Here is a 19717-nt window from a genome sequence, read left to right on the forward strand (position 1 = left end):
CCGGTGAACCCTGTCAGTTTGACTGCCCTGCGGCTGTAGTCCTGAGCACAGAGGCCAGGTGGAGTCCGGGGCAGTGGTGCCAGCCCATGCTCTGGTACAGCGGGAGCAGGGCCCCATTGTACCTGGACTCTGTCCAGCCTATTCCTGAGCTGAGGGGCAGCAAGAACCCCCTGCCCAGGGAAATGGGGGGTTGGCACAGCTGGGTGCCCTACGGAGCATTGCTTGTCTGTGGTCCGTACTTGGGGTATGGCCTGGGGCAGCCGCGGCTCCGCACCTGCCCAGCTGTAGCCAGCGCCCGGGAGGGGTTGCTTGGCGGAGAAGGGAGCGGCTGTGCAGGTTATATCGCGGTGAAAGCGGGAAGGGGTGGATGCAGGTTCTGGCATGGCTGTCCAGGCTGGGCACGCTGGCAGAGCCATGGAAGGCAATAGGAAGTTACTAGGCCTGCTAGCCATGGCGGGCTGGCCTGGGAGCTGTGGGAGGTTTGGGGGTGAGCTGTCACTGGGGCAGGAGGGAGCTGAACAGCGTGTGGGGTGGGGAACCAGCCAGCCGACGGTCACTGAACAAACAGTGCTGCGGCCCGCAGAGGTCAGTGTGATCTCCTCTGGGGTCACTCCCATGGTACCAGTGGCCTGGCTTGGCAGTGGCTCTGGCCTGTGAGCTGTTCCTGGCAGGCTGGGGGCGGATTCATGAGCAGGGCCCTGGCCAAGGCCTATCCTGCTGTTGTGGTGACCCCCGTGGCTAGAGATGGGCTCCTGGCAGCTAGAGGGTGAGGAGAGGAGCTGGGCAGTGGGTGCCAGGGCAAGGGTGCGCTCGAGAGGAGCGGGGTTGGGGGTTAGACATGAGGGCCAGAGGTGACAGGAGGCTTGCGCCCGGGGCTGAGAACCAGGGTGTCCTGAGTTCTAATCCTGGCTCAGGCATGGGCAGTATAGCTTTGGGCACCTCGCCAGGGTCCATGGGCACTGCAGCAGGAGCCACAGCTCTGTGGTGGCTCAGCTCCTCAGGCAGGGCCAGGGCCCTGATCTGCATCTAAGGCCTCTGCACAGCCCAGGTCAGAGCCCTGCATGGCAGAATGGCATGGGGCTGGCACTCTCTGTGCTGGGGGGTGGCACTCACCCATCAGCCGGGATTGGGAAGCTTGGCCCTGGTGCCAGCTGCCCAGTGCTCTGAGTAGAGCAGTCGCTGTGCAGGCACTGGGAGTGTTCCTAATCTTAGCGGGGTAGCAGTGCCAGGGATCTCCGGGGCAGCAGCGCGGCCAGGTGCGTCTCCGGGCAGCTGGCAGGTACGAGCATGGGGCTGCTTTGGTGCCAGCCCTGCGCTCTCGTTGCTGGTGCCGCCTCCCAGCTCTGGGGGAGAGATCCTGCCATGGGAAATAGGAGCAGCTTTGCCCCCTCTCGGTGATCGAGTGGGCCACAGCTGGGCAGGCTGTGCTCTGGTTAGCCCCCTGCTAGGACTGGGGTGAAATGCCAGGCGAGCACGAGGCTGTAGTCAGGCGCCACCTTCCCCTCCGCACCCTCCCGCCAGTGCCGTGCAATCTGGTCCAGCTATCGGTGTCAGGACTGTGCTGGCACTGCACCTTCCCTGTCACATGGGGGAGTCTGGCACGCTGTGAGCAGGGGCTGGGTCCCTGGGAGCTGGAAATCAGGTCAGGGGGAGGAGACTGTCTCTGCATCAGGCTGGGTCCCCCTCCTCCCAGTGTGACAGATTAGAGAGCGCGCTTTCATTGTTGCTGGGCAGCTCCCCGCTCTGGCACATCACCCTGCCACCCCCCTGGAGCAGCCCCATCCCCTCATGGGGCTCTGGGAATCAACCAAGCAAGCATGTCCCCTGCCCGTGTCTGCCAGACCTGTTCTAGCAGCCAGCGCTTCTGCCTCTATTCCCGGCAGTGTTGCTCTCCGAGAGCCGGGGCTGGAGCAGTGGTGTTCATCTGCCCTGCTCTTTGCAGCACCTCCTGCTGAAGTGGCACAGCTCTGAGCTCCCTCCCCAGCCCAGCCAACATCACCCCCCTGTGCCCAAGTGGAGGTAGCATTTTCGTGTGCTTCCTGCTGGGGTGGCTGGGAAGGGAGGCACTGGGAGCCCCTGCAGTCCTTGCTCTAGCACCAGTCCCTGTGCTTCCCCTACCCCCCCGCTGTATCACCAGAAACCCCTGTGCAGGGGCGTGGTGTGCTGTGGGGTAGGGCTGGCTCTGGCTTCCTGAAGCCGGGGCTGGGTTGGCTCTGCAAAGCCCCAGCCCAGGCTGGCAGGTCTGTGCCCTGCACTCGTAGCTGGTGCCTTCAGTCCATGCCCGGGGGCTCCTTGTGTCAGAGCCATGGAACCCCATGGCCATGGGTCTCAGCAGTCTGTCTGTCCACACTCTGGGAGGCAGGACAGGGGGACAGCAAGGAGACTGCAGTCTCAGGAGAGGGGGCAGCCGGCTTGCTCCGAGCTTGCTAACAACTCAATCTGCATGGTCTCCGCCAACCCTGGCCACTCCCCGCAAGGACACGGTGATGTCTTTGCTGGCTCATGGAGCGCGTGAATTCAGAGGCTGGTTTTGGCCCTTGTGAAAGTGTGGAGCTGATAGCGCTGGCATAAAAAGCAGTGCACTGCTTGAGCAGCCTTTGCCATGCTGGGGCTCCCCACACAGCTCCGCCAGCCCCCTGTTGTTCCAGACCACGCCTCCCACAAGGGAAAAACTGGCCCTTTGCATGGGACTGAGCCATGGCCCGAGTTGCCAACTAGTCTGCGATTCCTAAGCTCATCTCCTGAATGACTCGGAGACCCAGTTCTAATGGGCAGAGCCCGCACGGCAGGCCCAGCTGATGTGCAGGCATGGAGAAAGCAGTGCAGGTTTGGAAGCGGGCAGCATGTGGGCGCTCTCTGGGGGTGCTTCTGCCTCATTCGCTGGCGTTTTCCTGGCTGTAGGGCAGGCACTGTGCCTAGCTGGCAGTCGATTCCTGCCTCATGACCAGATGGGCTGGGGAATTGAGCACAGAGCAGCTGGTGTGCCATCGCTGGGCACCTTTTGTCTGTGCCGGGAGGCAGAGCGCAGAAATCCTGTGTTCTTCCTGCCAGGCCCTAGGAGCTGCCGGCACAGTCTCAGGGCCAACAGCTTTGCCTTCATGTGTCCAAACGCTGGCGGCCTCCTCACCCCCCAGGGCTCTCCTCCCAGAACCATTTAGCACCACGTGTTCTTGCTGCTGTGCCAAGCCACTGGAGAAAGCAGCCCTTCGGGGGCAGGAGGTGCTCATTTCTCAGAGCTAGCCAGGGCCCTGCGATGGCAATAGACCCGCTTCCCTGCCTGGCGTGTGTCCAGGTGGCACAAGGCAAGGCTCCCTGCCCACTGCTGGATTTGCTTCAGAGACCAGGTGCAGCCTGGATCAGCCGCTGGCCTGCCAAATAGAAGGGCCCTTGGGCAGCAGGGCAGGCAGTTGGGGGTGAAGGAGCGGCTGGTGACCTCCGTTTCCTGCTGGGCCCAGCTCTGGCATGGCTGCTAAAGCTTGCTGAGGAGCCTTGGTGTTGCGGGTGGCTGTGTCTAATGCACTCTGCGGGTAGGAAGGATGGGCTGGGAGCTGGGGAGTCTGTTTATCTACCTTTGTCCAGTGTGGTCTTGGCCAGGGCACTCTGTGCCTCAGTTTCCCCTCTGGTGACCCAGGGACAATGGTTTATTGGCTCGCAAGGGTGCTTTGAGGTTTTCTTTGTATCTGCACAGGGCAGTAAAAAGACAGTTACTCAGTAAGCACCTCCAGGGGTGCAGGACTCCCCTGGTGCCCCCAATGATCGGGACCATGTAGCATTCTGTGGGGACATGGATCGCCACCTGTCTGTGCAAGGGGCCCAGGAGCTGCTGGGCCAGTCCAGAGGGGAATAGGACGGGTTGTGGGGAAAGGGAGAGGCTCCTGGCCCTGCAGCCAGCCTGGCCATCGGGCCAGCTCCAATTTGGGGGGCCCAGTCACTTTACTGGGAGGGAGCTGTTCACATCCATCCTGCATGGAGATATGACCGATGCGAGCTGTGTGCATCCTGCATCTGTTTCCCCACCCACCCCATGCAGCAGCCTTCGTGGGGCCATAGCGCCCGGAGCCCCCCATCCCTGTAGTGATCAGCATGGGGGGTGAGCAGGCAGAGTTGCAGGGTGGCGCGGGGGCCTGGTGCACAGCCCGCAGGAACTGCTCGCTGGGGATGGCAGTTGCCCAGCATGCTGTCTGCCTCCCTCCTCATTTCTCCTCTTTCGGCCCCTTTTAGATGACGTGCTGACTAAAGACGCGGGCGAGTGCGTGATCTGCCTGGAGGAACTTCTACAGGGGGACACGATAGCCAGGCTGCCCTGCCTGTGCATTTATCACAAAAGGTACCGGGCCGGGCATGTGTCGCTTCCTGGGGAGCTGAAGGCAGGGACAGGGCTGGCTCAGCCTTCTTCTGCAGAACGGCTGCTATTGGGCAAGCCCTGGGCATACCCTCCCACTTGCCCAGGGCATGTGCCCGCAGCCCCCTTTCCCCTCCGCCTCATCTCAAACAGAGCTCTGTTCCCAGCACTGCCACTGACTGACTGGGTGGCCTCAGGTCCTTCCCCTCCCTGTGCTACTGTTGCCCTTGCTGCCAGTGGTGATGATCCCCGTGCCACGTGTTCATTGCCAGGCTTTGATGGCTGCAAAGTGCTGGGGAGCTCTGGCTTCACCCCTGGGAGCTGGGCAGAGTCCGACGCTGGCTGTGGGGAGTGGCTGCTGCCCCGCGCTGTTGGGGAAGGGACCTGGGGGAAATGGATAGGACAGATGAGTGGGGTCTGTTGCATTCCCAGCGGGAATCAATTTCCCTTCCCATACCCCTTTGCTCAATGCTGAGCTCTTGGCTACCAAGCAAATGTTCCCGCACACATCTGCGGAGTGCCCAGTGGTGCCCTGTTTGCTCCTGGGTGTAGCAGTGCAGTCAAAGCCTCTCAAAGGGCTTTCTGGTTCGCCGGCTAATGCTAGAGGTATTCTAGGGGATTAGACCACAAGAGCTCAGCCCCTCAGCTGGACATCCTTCCAGTGGCACGGTGGCCCCTAGCACGGTGCTGGGCTATTGGCTGAGCCCTGGGCTAGAAGGGAGCATACCCCCACAAGTGACAGAACCCTTGGTTTTCTCATAAAGCCCCAAGTCTAGGCAGGCTCTGACCCTGCTCAGCTCGTGACCTCTGCTGGCATCGCAGCACCAGGCAGTGTGCCTGGAAGAGAGCCCTCCAATATCTGGCATTTCCCCAGAGTGGAAGAGGACAGGCCACTAATGCAGGGGAGGCTGTGAGCCAGGCCCGGGGGCACCTGTCCTGAGCCTGCTCCAAGGACCTGCCTTCATGGCAATGGTGGGCGCTGTGCCGAGGCCAAGCCGCACATGTGGTGTACACATAGCTCACCGTCTGTCCCCACAACGCTGAGACAAAGCAGCAGCGCGAACGAATCCGCCAGCAGTGAGTGAAAGGCTGTGGAACATGCTGTCTATCTGAGCCCCATCGCTGGGTTATCTGAGCAACTCCCAGTCTTCAGTAGATCTATCCTCCTGGGGGGCAGGGCAGGCCCCCATTGGGCAGAAAGGGAAACTGAGACACAGAGTGACTGGGGGACTTGTCCAGACACCCAGGGAGTCTGTGGAAGAGCAGGGAATTGAACCTGCTCTACTGAGTGCCTGGCTAGTGCCCTGACCCACTCCTCCTCTCCTAACACTGGCTACCCTGGGTGCTGAACCAGGACTCCTGGTATGGCCAGAGCGAGCCATCCCCCGGGCCACCTCACAAACCTATAGCAGTTTCCTCTACCCCAGCTTTCTACCTCAGGCGCAATGATGCAGGGTGCCCCTCCTACCTGCTCAGCAAATCCTTCCCTCCTGGCACTCAGCTGACAGCGCTGGGGTGAGAATTCTGGGCATTTCATCTAGAGAAGCTGCCTTATGAAGCAGTTTGAGCTGAAGGAGGCACCTGGTAGAGCGAGCTCACTGCCTGCTCCGTGGGTACAAAATGACTGTCGTCTCTCTCTCCCCAGCTGTATAGATTCGTGGTTTGAAGTGAACAGATCTTGCCCAGAGCATCCTTCTGATTGACCTCCTGGGCATGCCTGCTGACTTCTCTCTAAGGTGAGGCTCTTTCTAACGTAGGATACCCCACCCTGCCTCTGGGTGTGGAGCCAAAGGGATTTGTAGCCTCTGGATTTCTGCTCTGTTGTGCAGCTCTATGATGGATAAAGAAGGCTTTGGAGTGATGTATGTCCTATAGGTTTCTTTTACCTTAATGGTGTCAAGTCTAGATGTTGGAGGATCTCTAGGAGGTCTTGGAGGTGGTTAGTAGAAGCTCATACACCTTCACTAAAGAGTCAGGAGTGGATGAATTTTTTTAAATTAGCTTTCTTCCAAGTGTGTGTGTGTGTGTGTGTGTTTCATTGGAATTGAATAGTAAACCAACCCCAAAGCAAGTATTCACTTGCCCCAGGATCTCCTCTCCCTGGGGCCAGATGAGAGCAGTGTTAAATTTCCAGGGTGGGAGGCTGATCTCTGGTTGAGCTGTAAGGAAAATGCTTTGTTTTGCAGCGACAGTGTCAGAGCGCTGAGCCGGTGTGATTTGAAATAACCCGGGCCTAGTATGAAAAGCAAATTGGGGGTCATTTGTTTTTATCAACATTCAAAAGCAAAGTGTCATCGTTTTAAATGCAGTTCTGCTGCTCAAAATGACACTAAAAATAGCTGCCTCTTCTTTATCTCCCTGGGGGCATCTGTCAGAGCTGCTGGCTCTGTGGGGCCAGCCTTCCCCGGGGGAGGGAATGGGGGCTGTTCCTTCCTGTGCATCAGCACCAGAATTGAGCCTTGTGTTTTAATCAGCTGCACCTGTGCAGAGCCCACTGCAGGTGCATGCGCAGGGGTCCCAGGTCGCAGCACGTGGCCTGCGGAGCCTGCCTTCCCGGTGATGATGTCCAAGAGGGGAAGGGGCTGGCAGGGAGAAAGTTGTTCCTTTGGCTTATTCAGTGAGCCACTTTGCTAGGGAATGGCTGAGTGAGGACAGCTGGAGCTCCCCGCCCCCGTACCAGGGCTAGCACTTGAACCATCTCCTGTGTCACTTGGGATCCGACCAGCGCTGCCAGCAGGCAGGGCAGGGTCCACCTGGCTTCACGCTGGCCAGGCTGGGAGAAGGGCAAAGGGCCGACCCTTGAAATTGGGCGACTGTAAATGGGGCCAGACATGTTCAGCGGGAGGTTCCAAAGCTCTGACTAATGCAAGTGAGAGAACGTCCCTCCTGGCTGAGCTGATCCAAGACAGCTAAGAAATCAGGACTCTGTTTCCCTAGGCAGATTGGAGAATCCCACCTTGTGTTTCAGGGCTTGTCCACACAGCCCAGCAGCAGGGACTACAGGGGCGAATTGCAGCTCACGCTGAAGTGTTGCACTGTAACCGCTCCATGGTGACTCCACTAGAGTGAACTAAACGGCACCAAGATCACGTTCACTAGTCCTGTTTGAAACAGGGCTAGCTTAGCACCAGTTGGGTACCTTTTACTTCACTTGAGCAGAGTCTACACAGGGCAGTTACACTTCGGGGCTGGCTGCCGCGATGCGCACTGAGGGGCCATGTAGACATAGCCTGAAGTCCGACGTTGTCCCTTAACGTCTCCTTGTCCTCCAGGGATCGGAACGCTCGGCGAGTACGAGTTTAACCCTTTCCTGGTCACTGCACGGCTCCCTGCTTGTGGGGAGTGTGTCCTTTCTGCAGCATGGGGCGGTGGAAGCTAGACATGCACACGCTGTGTGGATGTTGCAATGCACTGGGGGCGGCGGGTCGGTCTGAAGGCCTGTCTGCATGGCTGCGTGCCCAGAATGCATGGGGTGCTGTCAGTGCATTCCCCCATGGAGCTGGCCTGGCCAGGTGAGACAGGTATGGTGACATTGGGTTGTCTCTCTCTCTCTCTCTCTCTCTCTACAGGGCACCTTGCTGTACCTGCCATTCATCCTCTCCCCTTCCCACCCGCCCCAGCTGGAGTTTCGGGCTGACCTTTCAACTCCTCAAAAACCAGAAACTTGAATCCACTTGGATGCTGCCAATTTTTTTTATTTTTTTTTTATTTAAAGGAAAAATCAATACAGGTGAGCCTGTCCCTGCAAGCAGAGCTGCCTTCTCCCCGTACTTTCACCTCCACAGCCACTGACATGGGGGGAGAAGAATCTGCTAAGCAAGGGAGAGGAAGCGGGAGCAGTGAATTGCGACCCTGAAATGAAATTCCATCATGATGTTTGGCTTAAGGGCCTTTTCTTCCAGCCGTGAAAGGAAAGCTGACCCGGGACGGAGCTGTCATGGGCCGACTGGCCAAATGGAGCACGTCTTGTTTATTCCTATTGAAACCCAGATGAATTCCTGTATCCCTAGCGAGCGCCTCCGCACTGGGCCGGGCCTGGCACTGCAAGCCCTGCTCACTTTTGCACTGACTACGGATTTCTTTTCCCTTTTGAGGACACCAAACGGTAATCAGCTGAACATGACAGGAGACGAACGGCCCCCAGCAACGGGGGCAGCTTCTGTTCACCTGCAGGAGGTGTTGTAGGTCTGTCTTTAAAGTGTTTACAAAAAAAACAAAACAGTTCAGTGTCGACTGGTGTGTTTGCCTGGTGATGTTTATGGACTGACCGCTCTTGAACTGGGCTATTGCCACTCAGTGACTGAAATAGCCAGATGCCACCCAAAAAGCTTTCATCCCCTCACCCGCCACCTCCTACTCAGCCTCATGATACCTAGTGGCCAAAAAAAGGATTCCTTATTTCTTTTGGGGGGGTGTGTGTGGGGTGTGTGTGTGTGTGTGTGTCATTACAGTTAAAGGTTCTAAGTCACAAGCATCCTGCAGAGGATCCTTTTTATTAGACCCATGTGGATTTTTTTTTTTTCTTCCAGACAGAAAAAGGAAAGAGGTGGAATTTTATTCAAGCAAACCCCTTTTCCCCCCCTCCCCCTCTACCCCCTGCTGTTGAGGAGAGCAGCACATGGGAGGAGCATTTTAGCCAAGTTCCCCAGCGGTGGGCTTGGGCCCTGCCGGAAAGGTTTCTGTATTTATATATTTAAAAAAAAAATTTTTTTTTTTTTTTTTTTTTAAATTTAACACAAAAAAAAAGTTGTTCCGAGCTTGGGAGGGAGGGGAGCTTTCTTCATGAGTCCAGGTGTTTTGATATGGTATTAAAATACTGTTCAATAACCCCCTCGCTGCTTTCTTTCAATGCTATTCGTGAAGCAGTGTGGCATGGGAACCAGATGCTGCCAGGTGCATGGGGCTGGAGTGGCAGGATGCCTTTCAGTGGCTGCAGCTTACATGTGGGAGTTGCTGGGTATGGGGTGGAGCATCCTTGTTTGGGGCATTGGATTGGACAGTGCTGCTGAGGGGGTGGGGCTAAGGGCACTAGATTTTCCCCCCCACACACTGCTCATAGCCAAAGGCCAGAACATGCCATCATGATCATCTAGTCTGACCTGCACACTGCAGGCCACAGAACCTCATGTCCTGTGATCGACCCCTAGCCTCTGGCTGAGTCACTGGAGTCCTCACATCATGGTTTAAAGAGGTCTAGTTACAGGGAATCCACTGTTTACTCTAGTTCAAACCAGCAAGTGACCCGTGACCCATGGGTCTTGGCCAATCTGACCCAGGGGAAAATTCCTTCCCAACCCCAAATACAGTGATCGGTTAGACCCTGAGCATGTGGGCGAGACCCACCAGCCAGACACCTGGGAAAGAAGTAGTAACTCAGAGCCTGCCCCATCTAGTGTCCTGTCTGCAGCCATTGAGGATAGTTGCTGCTAGCAATCACAGATGGGACGCATGCCATTGTAGCCAATCTCATCACACCATCACCCTCCCTAAACTTATCAAGCTCTTGAAGCCAGTTGGGTTTTTTGCCCCCATTGCTCCCCTTGGGATGCTGCTCCAGAACTTCACTCCTCTGATGGTTAGAACCTTCCTCTAATTTCAAGCCTAAACTTGTTGATGGCCAGTTTCTATCCATTTGTTCTTGTGCCAATATTGGCACTAAACTTAAATAACTCCTCCCCCTCTCTGGTATTTATCCCTCTGATGTATTTATAGAGAGCCATCATAGCTCCCCTCAGCCTTCATTTGGTGAGGCTAAACAAGCCAAGCTCTTTGACTCTCCTCTTGCAAGTTAGGTTTTCCATTCGACTGATCATCCTAGTAGCCCTTCTCTGCTCCTCTTCCATTTTGAATTCATCTTTCTTAATTATGGGAGCCTAGAAACCGCACACAGTATTCCAGATGAGGTCTCACTAGGGCCTGGTATAATAGCAATAATACTTCCCTGTCTTTACTGGAAATACCTCGTCTGATGCATCCTAGGCTTGACTTACACTGGAAAAAGGCTATCACATTGATCACAGGATGACTTAGCCATTGACCCATACACCCAGGCCTTTCTCCTCTCACTTCCAACTGATATGTCCTCAGTTTCTTGTTAGTCCCTAAGTGCATGACTGTGCACTATTAAATTTCATCCCATTTCTATTGCTCCAGTTTTCAAGGTCCTCCAGCTTTTCCTGTATTATATTCCAGTCCTCCTCCTGTATTGGCAATGCCTCCCAAATTTGAGTTGTCTGCAAATTTTATTAACACAGTCCCACATTTTGTGCCAAGGTCATTAATGCAAATATTGATGAAGACTGAGCCCAAGGCCAATCCCTGAGGAACTCCACTAGCCTTTCCCCTTTCAGTAGTCCCTTTAACCAGTTCTTTATCCAGCTTTTCCATTCTTGTATTAATCACCATTTTCTCCAATTTAACTAATTTCCCATGCAGACCTGCATGAAATGCCTTAAGGTGGGTGGCATGGTGAGCACCCTCCTGATTTATGCCACCTGTGCCCCTCTAACACAATGCAATGTTAACAGCCTCCTTACCCTGTGGCTGCTTCTGCAGTCAAGGTTGCAGTGATATTGGTGGGGGGGATTCCTGGCTTCTAGAGAAGTTCAAAGTGGTGGTATGAAGATAACAGGCCTTTCCTTGCCCCCACTGTGCCTTAAGTCAGCTTGCCCAGCAATCTGTCTCTGCTCCCCCAAGCAGCAGTGCAAAGGGGGGCTCATTAGTTTGATGACAGTAGCATCTAGAAGCTGCCAGAATGAATGGGGCACTGTGGTGCTGGGAGCTGCGCACTGCATCAAAGCCAGACCTTGCTCTAAATGTGGCCCTGATCCTGTCGGTGGCGCTGCAGTGAGACCCATCACCCTCCTCCAGGGCTAGCGAGTGAGCACAGCAAGGCCTGTCCATTTCAGAGCAAGGGCTGTAATCGCTGCTATGGTTGGTCAGACAGCTTCCCGTGTGCTCGCAGGGCTCAGGACAGGTCAGGGCAGTGATGCCACTCTCATGGGCAGGCAGGTTGGAAATCCATGTCTGACATGAGTTGATCTGATCTTTTTGTAATGGCACCATGGCAAATCTCTAGGTCACGCCCTGTCCCATGGCAGCAGCCAGGACTGCCAGAGATTCCTGACCCATAGGAGCCCTAGAAAACAAGCATGCTCTGAACAGTGCCTGTGCTACAAAAGGCCCCTCTGTAATAGATCTGCCCCCACCTGTAGTGGAGTAAGAGCTCCTGGAGGTGCTGGGAATGGGATTTACTGCTGTGGTGCTCTGAGCTTGGCCAGCCCACCCATGGGGAAGGGAGCTGGAGCCTGTCCCTGTGGGGCCCGCCTGGCCATGGGGGAGGGAGCTGGAGCCTGTCCCTGTGGGGCCCGCCTGGCCACGGGGAGGGAGCTACTCTGTCCCTGTGGGGCCCGCCTGGCCATGGGGGAGGGAGCTGGAGCCTGTCCCTGTGGGGCCCGCCCCTGTGGGGCCCGCCTGGCCACGGGGAGGGAGCTACTCTGTCCCTGTGGGGCCCACCTGGCCATGGGGGAGGGAGCTGGAGCCTGTCCCTGTGGGGCCTGGCTACAGGGCGAGAGCCACAGGCTGGTCTAACATCATCACCAGAGTCTCAGGTATGGTTCAATTGGTAGCTTATTCCTGTTGCTGATGCATGAGGCAGCACGAACCTGGTGAGGTTCTCAGGATTGGCAGTCGGAAACCTCTGGGATTGCAAGGGTGAGCCCCCAGAGTGGAAGAGGTGGGCCCTGGGGCCATTTGGTTCAGGAAAGCACCTGTCAGAATCAAAGGGCTCAGCCCAGACTGGCCTTGGCCCCACGGCCTGGGCTCCTGCGCAAGCTAAGCTGATGAGGGGTCTTTGCACTGCGCCGTTTGCACTCTAAGGGTCCAGGTCGCTGAGGGCCCCAGTCCCCGGGGGTGTGTGGGTGTGGGTGTGTGTGTGCCAGCCCATAATAATACTCAGCACACCGGCGACCATTGGGCTGGGCTCGCCTACACCCCTAGCCAGGGGGCTGCAAGTGCAGCTGCTGGGAGTGCTAATTTAGGACCAGAATGGGTGCCGGTCATTACCCAAGTCGGGGGAAGGGCTGGATGCAATAAAAGGCCCCACAGTCACCAACCAGCACCATGGTGGTGCTGCCCCATGCCAGCTGGAGCCAACCCTGAGTGCCAGCGGCGTTTACTCCTCCAGGCCAGGCTGTGTGTGAATTCCCAGTGGGTGGGAGCAAGCCAAGCCTTGCCCTGGGGTGCCCCATGGCTGGCCCTGGGTCTGTGTTGCTGTGCCTGCTGGAGAGAGGATGCTCCAGGCACTGCGTGCTGCAGTGAGGGCACTGCAGTGAGTTGGCACCCACAGGAGCACTCTCTGGCAGGCAAATGCAGGATGTGCACATGTACAAAGTGATGTGTGTGCACACTCATGGCTCACGGGCACCACACATGGCCGCACACATGCATCTTTGCTTACTACAGCTAGGAGCACTTATGTAGAAGTATATAAGCCCCCCTTCGCTCACCCCATGTCCTTTCCCACATGCAGGGGGGGGCTTTTGCTTTGCCTCCTTGCCCCCAACCACGTGAAGGACTGTCCTGGGGTGAAGGGCCCTGGCTGTTTGGCCTTGGGGTGGCGTTGGGGCCCCAGGGGCTCCCTGGCAGGTGCAGGGAGGGGCCATAAGGACAGAGGACTCCACCGGGCTGATCCAGGGCCTCCCTTATCCAGGTTGGGGCTGAGGCCAGACTGGCCAATCATTGGGCCAGGCTACTGCTCACAGCTGGAGCTCCAGCAGCAGGAACCTGCCCTGCAGGGTCAGGGGCTCCAGCTTCCCACTGTGGGGAACCATGGCAGAACCCCCCACCTAGCAGCAGGGGTCTCCACCAGGCTTTGCTCTGCAGGCCCAGGCTCTGGGGCCAGACCCTAGGCTCCCAAGCAGCCTTGGGGAGCAGGGTGGGAGCCCAGCTGAGCCATGCTATGCTAGTGCCCCAGTGGGCCAGGCACAGGTGGTGGTGGTGAAGGCCACATGGCACCTGCAGCCCCTGCCCAGCACAGACAGCGGGTGCAGCTGCCAAGGGCGGGGGTGTCCTCTCTCTGCTGGGCAGTGCTGGAGGATGGGGCAGGTGGGAGGGGCACAGAGGGCTGCAGGACTGGGCGCCTCGGGGCTGAGGGAGGCACATGTAGCTGTGGGGCAGTGAGCGGGATAGGCTCCCAGCCAGCCCAGCTAACCTGCAGCCCCTCAGAGCCAGTCCCCAGGGAGGTGCCGGTTGGCAGGGGTGCCCCATGCTGTGCCAGTGGGGAGCAGTTCTCCCACCCCATTGCCCCCTTAGTGGAGGGTGGGGGCTGTGCATGCTCCTTCTGGGCAGGCAGTCCCCTGAGGGTGCAAGGAAAGGCAGGAGCTTGCTGGCAGCGAAGGGTGCTGGAGGCCCCAGCAGGATCCTGGGGGGGCTCGACTCTTCCTGCAGGGAAACCCCTTGGGCCTTCCTGTCAGCTGCTCCGGCTTGGGGGCTGCCATTGTCTCTGGGCCCCTTAGGGAGGTGGGGCTGGTTCATCAGCCAGCATAGGCCAAGTGCAGCATTGACCCTTGTGTACCCGCTGGGTAGCCAGGCAACTAAAACGGAGGCAGACATTGGCTTTAAAGCTGTATTCCAAACAATTCCCAAATTTGCTACAAGCCGCAGGCTGAACACGGGGCTTGCCCCTAGGCTGTGCTCTGAGTAGAGCCCTGGGGCAGTCAGGCTGCAGGGGCAGTGGGGAGCCATCCAGGCCACTATAGACTGGAGAGGGGTCAATTTCCATGCCCAGCAGGCCCCATGAACAGCATGGCACACATGCCCCCCCCAGCCCTGTGCCTGCCCAGCATGCCCTGCCCTTGCCTGGCTGGAGCTTTGCAGTGGGGGGAGCTGGGGTAGGCAGGGCAGCCCCTGCTATGGAAAGCTGGCACAGTGGCTGCCACGCTGGGCCAGGCTCTCAGCACCTAGGCTGTATGCCCGAAGCCATAGAAGGGCATAAAGCTATGCTGGGCTCCAGGTGCCGTCTGCGGCCCTTGCCACCACCCAGCTGGGCTCCAGGTGCCATTCAGGTGGGCCCTGGGCACTGCCGGGTTTGGGGACCTGCTTTGCAGAAGGTGAGTTTATTGACTGATGATTGAGGGGAATACCCTCCCCCCCACACAGCCCCTTGCCCCTGCCCCTGGGCAGGAGGTCACTCCGCCCACAGCAAGCTTTACAGCTGGCTTTGGGTGGGGTTGGATTTCCATTAGTCAGAGCCACGGCTCTGCTGTGCAGGGTGCGTTTTCCTCTCATGGGAGAGGTGCTGGCAGAATGGGGGGAGGGGGCTAGCCCAAGGCTGGGGTTGAGGGGTGTCACACAAGCACAGCCCCAGTGCTCTCCCACTCCTCTATTCATCCTGGGAAGGCCCCTTTGCAGTGTTACCCTCGATAGGGTCACGCTGTCTTCCTGGGGTGAGCCCTTTGCCTCCACCACCAGCCCATGGCCTCAGCCCGTGAGCTCCCGTCAGCATCCCCTCAGCCTGCCCACCCCAAGGGAGCAATGCAGGCAATGCAGTCCCCGCCTGTTTAGCCTGCACTGACTCAGCCAACGTGTAAAGCAGCAGGTTATTGGAAGTGGGGAACACAGAGTAGGAAGTTACCACACAGTCCAACTGGGTCTGGCCGAGTCCGTCCTTTGTCTTCGTTTGAGAGGCCTGGTCTACACTACGGGTTTAGGTCGACTTTAGCAGCGTTAAACCGAATTAAGCCTGGACACGTCCACACAACGAGGCCCTTTCTTTCGACTTAAAGGGCCCTTTAAACCGGTTTCTTTACACCACCTCCGACGAGGGGATTAGAGATAAAACCGGCCTTTGCGGGTCGGAATTGGGGTAGTGTGGACGGAATTCGATGTTATTGGCCTCCGGGAGCTATCCCACAGTGCTTCATTGTGACCGCTCTGGACAGCGCTCTCAACTCAGATGCACTGACCAGGTAGACAGGAAAAGAGCCGCGAAGGTTTGAATTTCATTTCCTGTTTGCCCAGCGTGGAGAGCACAGGTGACCACGCAGAGCTCATCAGCACAGGTAACCGTCATGGAGTCCTCCCAGGATCGCAAAAGAGCTCCAGCATGGACCGAACGGGAGGTACGAGATCTGCTTGCCATATGGGGAGATGAAGCAGTGATAGCTGAACTCCGTAGCAGTAAAAGAAATGGAAAAGTATTAGAAAAGATCTCCAAGGCCATGAAGGACCGAGGCCATAACAGGGACACACAGCAGTGCCGCGTGAAAATTAAGGAGCTACGGCAAGCTTACCACAAAGCCAGAGAAGCAAACGGAAGGTCCGGGGCAGAGCCGCAAACTTGCCGCTACTACGCGGAGCTGCATGCGATCCTAGGGGGTGCAGCCACCACTACCCCAACCGTGTGCTATGACTCTCTCACTGGAGAAACACACAGGGAAGACGGTTTGGGGAACGAGGAAGATGAGGATGGAGGTACTGTAGGTAGCTCACAGCAGCAAGGAAGCGGAGAAACCGGTTTCCCCAACAGCCAGGATATGTTTGTGACCCTGGACCTGGAACCAGTAACCCCTGAACTCACCCAAGACCCTCAGGGCACACAGGAGACCTCTGGTGAGTGTAACTTTGTAAATATTTGTAAACATTACAAAAAAAAAAGCAAGCAAGTCTGTTAACGTGTATGGGGATGGAGCGGAAATCCTCCAGGGACATCTCCAGAAAGCTCTCCTGGTTGAAATGGGGTGATTTTATTAAGGGGGACATTCAGAGGCGCCCGTTCCTGCTCTTCTGACCAGAAATGTTCCCCGCTGTTAACCACGCGGTGGGGGGGAGGGGTGAAGTGATCATCCCAGAGAATCGTGTGTGTGGGGGGGGGGTGGTTTACTTGTGTTTGTGCCGCATGTTAACTGGGAAACCGCAGCCCCCTCCTTTTACATTGAAACCCCATTTTAAATGGACAACCCAATTCATCCTTGATATGGGAAGTGCGCTGCTGTTTGCAACCTTTCCCGCATGTTAAGAAGGTTAAAAAAGCCAAAACACTGTGGCCTACGATGGCTGCCTGCAAGCCGAAATATGCGACCTTGTAATGAAAGAGTGTTTCCATTGTTCCCTAAAATGTGTCTTTTTTAACCACCTCTCCCTTCTCCTCCACCAGCTGCAAATGTTTCTCCTTCGCAGAGGCTCGTGAACATTAGAAAGAGAAAACGTAAGACGAGGGATGAGATGTTCACGGAGCTGCAGATGTCCGCCCAGGCTGATAGAGCACAGCAGAATGCGTGGAGGCAGTCAATGTCGGAGATGAGAAAAGCCCAATATGAACGAGAGGAGAGGTGGCGGGCTGAATCGCGGGAAGAACAGAGCAAGTGGCGGGCTGAAGACGATAGGTGGCGTCAGCTTGCAGACAGACGGCAAGAGGCAATGCTCCATCTGCTGGAGCATCAAAGTGATATGCTCGAGCGTATGGTTGAGTTGCAGGAAAGGCAGCAGGAGCAGAGACCGCCGCTACAGCCCCTGTTTAACCAACAGCCCTCCTCCCCAAGTTCCATAGCCTCCTCACCAAGACGCCCAAGAACACGGTGGGGGGGCCTCCGTCCACCCAGTCACTCCACCCCAGATGATCGCCCAAGCATCAGAAGGCTGGCCTTCAATAAGAGTTAAAGTTTTAAAATGCAGTGTGTCCTTTTCCATCCCTCCTCCCCCACCCATCCCAGGCTACCTTGGCAATTATCCCCCTACCTCTGTAAGGAACTAATAAAGAATGCATGAATGTGAAAAAACAATGACTTTATTGCCTCTGCAAGCGGGAGGGGAGGGGAGGGTGGGGTGGGGTGGTTGGTTTACAGGGAAGTAGAGTGAACCGGGTCGGGGGGGGGGGTGTTGGAGGGTTCATCAAGGAGAAACAAACAGAAGTTTCACACAGTAGCCTGGCCAGTCACAAAACTCGTTTTCAAAGCTTCTCTGATGCGCACCGCGCCCTGTTGTGCTCCTCAAACCGCCCTGGTGTCTGGCTGCGCGTAATCAGCGGCCAGGCGAGTTGCCTCAACCTCCCACCCCGCCATAAAGGTCTCCCCCTTACTCTCACAGATATTGTGGAGCGCACAGCAAGCAGCAATAACAATGGGGATATTCTTTTCGCTGAGGTCTGAGCGAGTCAGTAAGCTGCGCCAGCGCGCTTTTAAACGTCCAAATGCACATTCCACCACCATTCGGCACTTGCTCAGCCTGTAGTTGAACAGGTCCTGACTCCTGTCCAGGCTGCCTGTGTATGGCTTCATGAGCCATGGCATTAAGGGGTAGGCTGGGTCCCCAAGGATCACGATAGGCATTTCAACATCCCCAATGGTCACTTTCTGGTCCGGGAAGAAAGTCCCTTCCTCCAGCTTTCGAAACAGAGCAGAGTTCCTGAAGACGCGAGCATCATGTACCTTTCCCGGCCATCCCACGTTGATGTTGGTGAAACGTCCCTTGTGATCCACCAGGGCTTGCAGCAGCATTGAAAAGTACCCCTTGCGGTTTACGTAGTCGGTGGCTTGGTGCTCCGGTGACAAGATAGGGATATGGGTTCCGTCTATGGCCCCGCCACAGTTTGGGAATCCCATTTCAGCAAAACCATCCACTATTGACTGCACGTTGCCCAGAGTCACTACCCTTGCTATCACCAGGTCTTTCATTGCCCTGGCAAATTGGATCACAGCAGCCCCCACCGTAGATTTGCCCACTCCAAATTGATTCCCGACTGACCGGTAGCTGTCTGGCGTTGCAAGCTTCCACAGGGCTATCGCCACTCGCTTCTCAACTGTGAGGGCTGCTCTCATCTTGGTATCCTGGCGTTTCAGGGCAGGGGAAAGCAAGTCACAAAGTTCCATGAAAGTGGCCTTACGCATGCGAAAGTTTCGCAGCCACTGGGAATCGTCCCATACCTGCAGCACGATGCGATCCCACCAGTCTGTGCTTGTTTCCCGGGCCCAGAATCGGCGTTCAACGGTATCAACCTGCCCCAGTGACACCATGATTTCCACATTGCTGGGGCCTGTGCCTTGTGAGAGGTCTATGTCCATGTCAATTTCCTCATCACTCTCGTCGCCGCGCTGCAATCGCCTCCTCGCCTGGTCCGGGTTTCGCCTTGGCATGTTCTGGCTCTGCATATACTCCAGGACAATGCGCGTGGTGTTCATAGTGCTCATAATTGCTGCGGTGATCTGAGCGGGCTCCATGATCCCAGTGCTAGCTATGGCGCCTGGTCAGAAAAAAGGCGCGAAAGTAGTATCTGATGGACCAGGAGAAGGAGGGCGGGAGGGAGGGAGGGAGGGCCGAGTTACGACATGGCGTACAGGTACAGGAACAGGGAGAAACACAAACAACTGTCACACAGAATGGTCCCCCCAAAGATGAAACTGGAAACCCTGGGCTTAGCAGGCCGTTGATTTCACGGAGGAAGGGGAAGCAAATGAACACAGAACAAATCTATTTTTTACATCTTAAGGTGGCAGCCGACGGTGCAGCATGAGTGACAGCCATACCAGTACGATGACGATGGGTACCAATCATAATATACCATCATCTGCCAAAAGGCAAGGGGCTGCTGCTGTGTAGCAATGCAGCCCCACGTCTGCCAGCCCCACGTCCGCCAGCACCCAGCATCGCCCTCGGCCTCTTCTGGGTGCTTAGCAGACAATATTGGGCAATTGGCAGAAAATAGTATATTACGACTGGTAACCGTCATCATCAAAACAGTAGCATGTCTGCCCAGGTGGCCATGATTGACAGCCATACCAGTATGACGACGACGGGTACCAGTCATAATATACCATCGCCTGCAAGGGGCTGGTGCAATGCAGCCCTACGGCTGCCAGCCCCACGGCTATCACTCATGCTACACCGTCTACCGCCAAAAGGCAGTTAGCAGCTGCTGCTGTGTAGCAATGCAGTCCCACGTCTGCCGGCACCCAGAGGACATATGGTGACGGTGAGCTCAGCTGAGCTGAGCGGGCTCCATGCTTGCCGTGGTATGTTGTCTGCACAGATAACCCAGGTAAAAAGGCGCGAATCTATTGTCTGCCGTTGCTGTGACGAGGGGGGAGGGGCCTGACGACATGTACCCAGAACCGCCCGCGACACTGTTTTGCATCATCCGGGCATTGGGATCTCAACCCAGAATTCAAAGAAAAGGCGCGAACCGCTTCTCGGCTGTCTGAGCTGTGGCGCAAACGTAGTATCTGACGGCCTAGGGGAAGGAGGGAGGGGGGCCGAGTGACGACATGGCGTACAGGCACAGGGAATTAAAATAAAGAACGGTGGCTGTGCATCAGGGAGAAACACAAACAACTGTCACAGACTGGTCCCCCCCAAAGATTAAACTGAAAACCCTGGGTTTAG

The 19717-nt window shown here is 56.6% G+C and overlaps 1 protein-coding gene across 1 annotated transcript in view; it reads left to right on the forward strand.

Annotated features, from left to right (window-relative positions):
• ZNRF1 (zinc and ring finger 1) overlaps positions 1 to 9134 on the forward strand; it is a 97343-nt gene extending 88209 nt beyond the window's left edge. Inside the window, exons 3-5 of the mRNA XM_054049057.1 lie at positions 4222 to 4327; positions 5988 to 6078; positions 7912 to 9134. Coding sequence (XP_053905032.1) covers positions 4222 to 4327; positions 5988 to 6045 — 164 coding nt within the window. The 3' untranslated portion in view covers positions 6046 to 6078; positions 7912 to 9134. The remainder of the gene's footprint in view (positions 1 to 4221; positions 4328 to 5987; positions 6079 to 7911) is intronic.
• Positions 9135 to 19717: the final 10583 nt, after the last annotated feature.

Source organism: Malaclemys terrapin, chromosome 14, assembly GCF_027887155.1.
Source record: "Malaclemys terrapin pileata isolate rMalTer1 chromosome 14, rMalTer1.hap1, whole genome shotgun sequence".
Taxonomy (NCBI): Eukaryota; Metazoa; Chordata; order Testudines; family Emydidae; genus Malaclemys; species Malaclemys terrapin.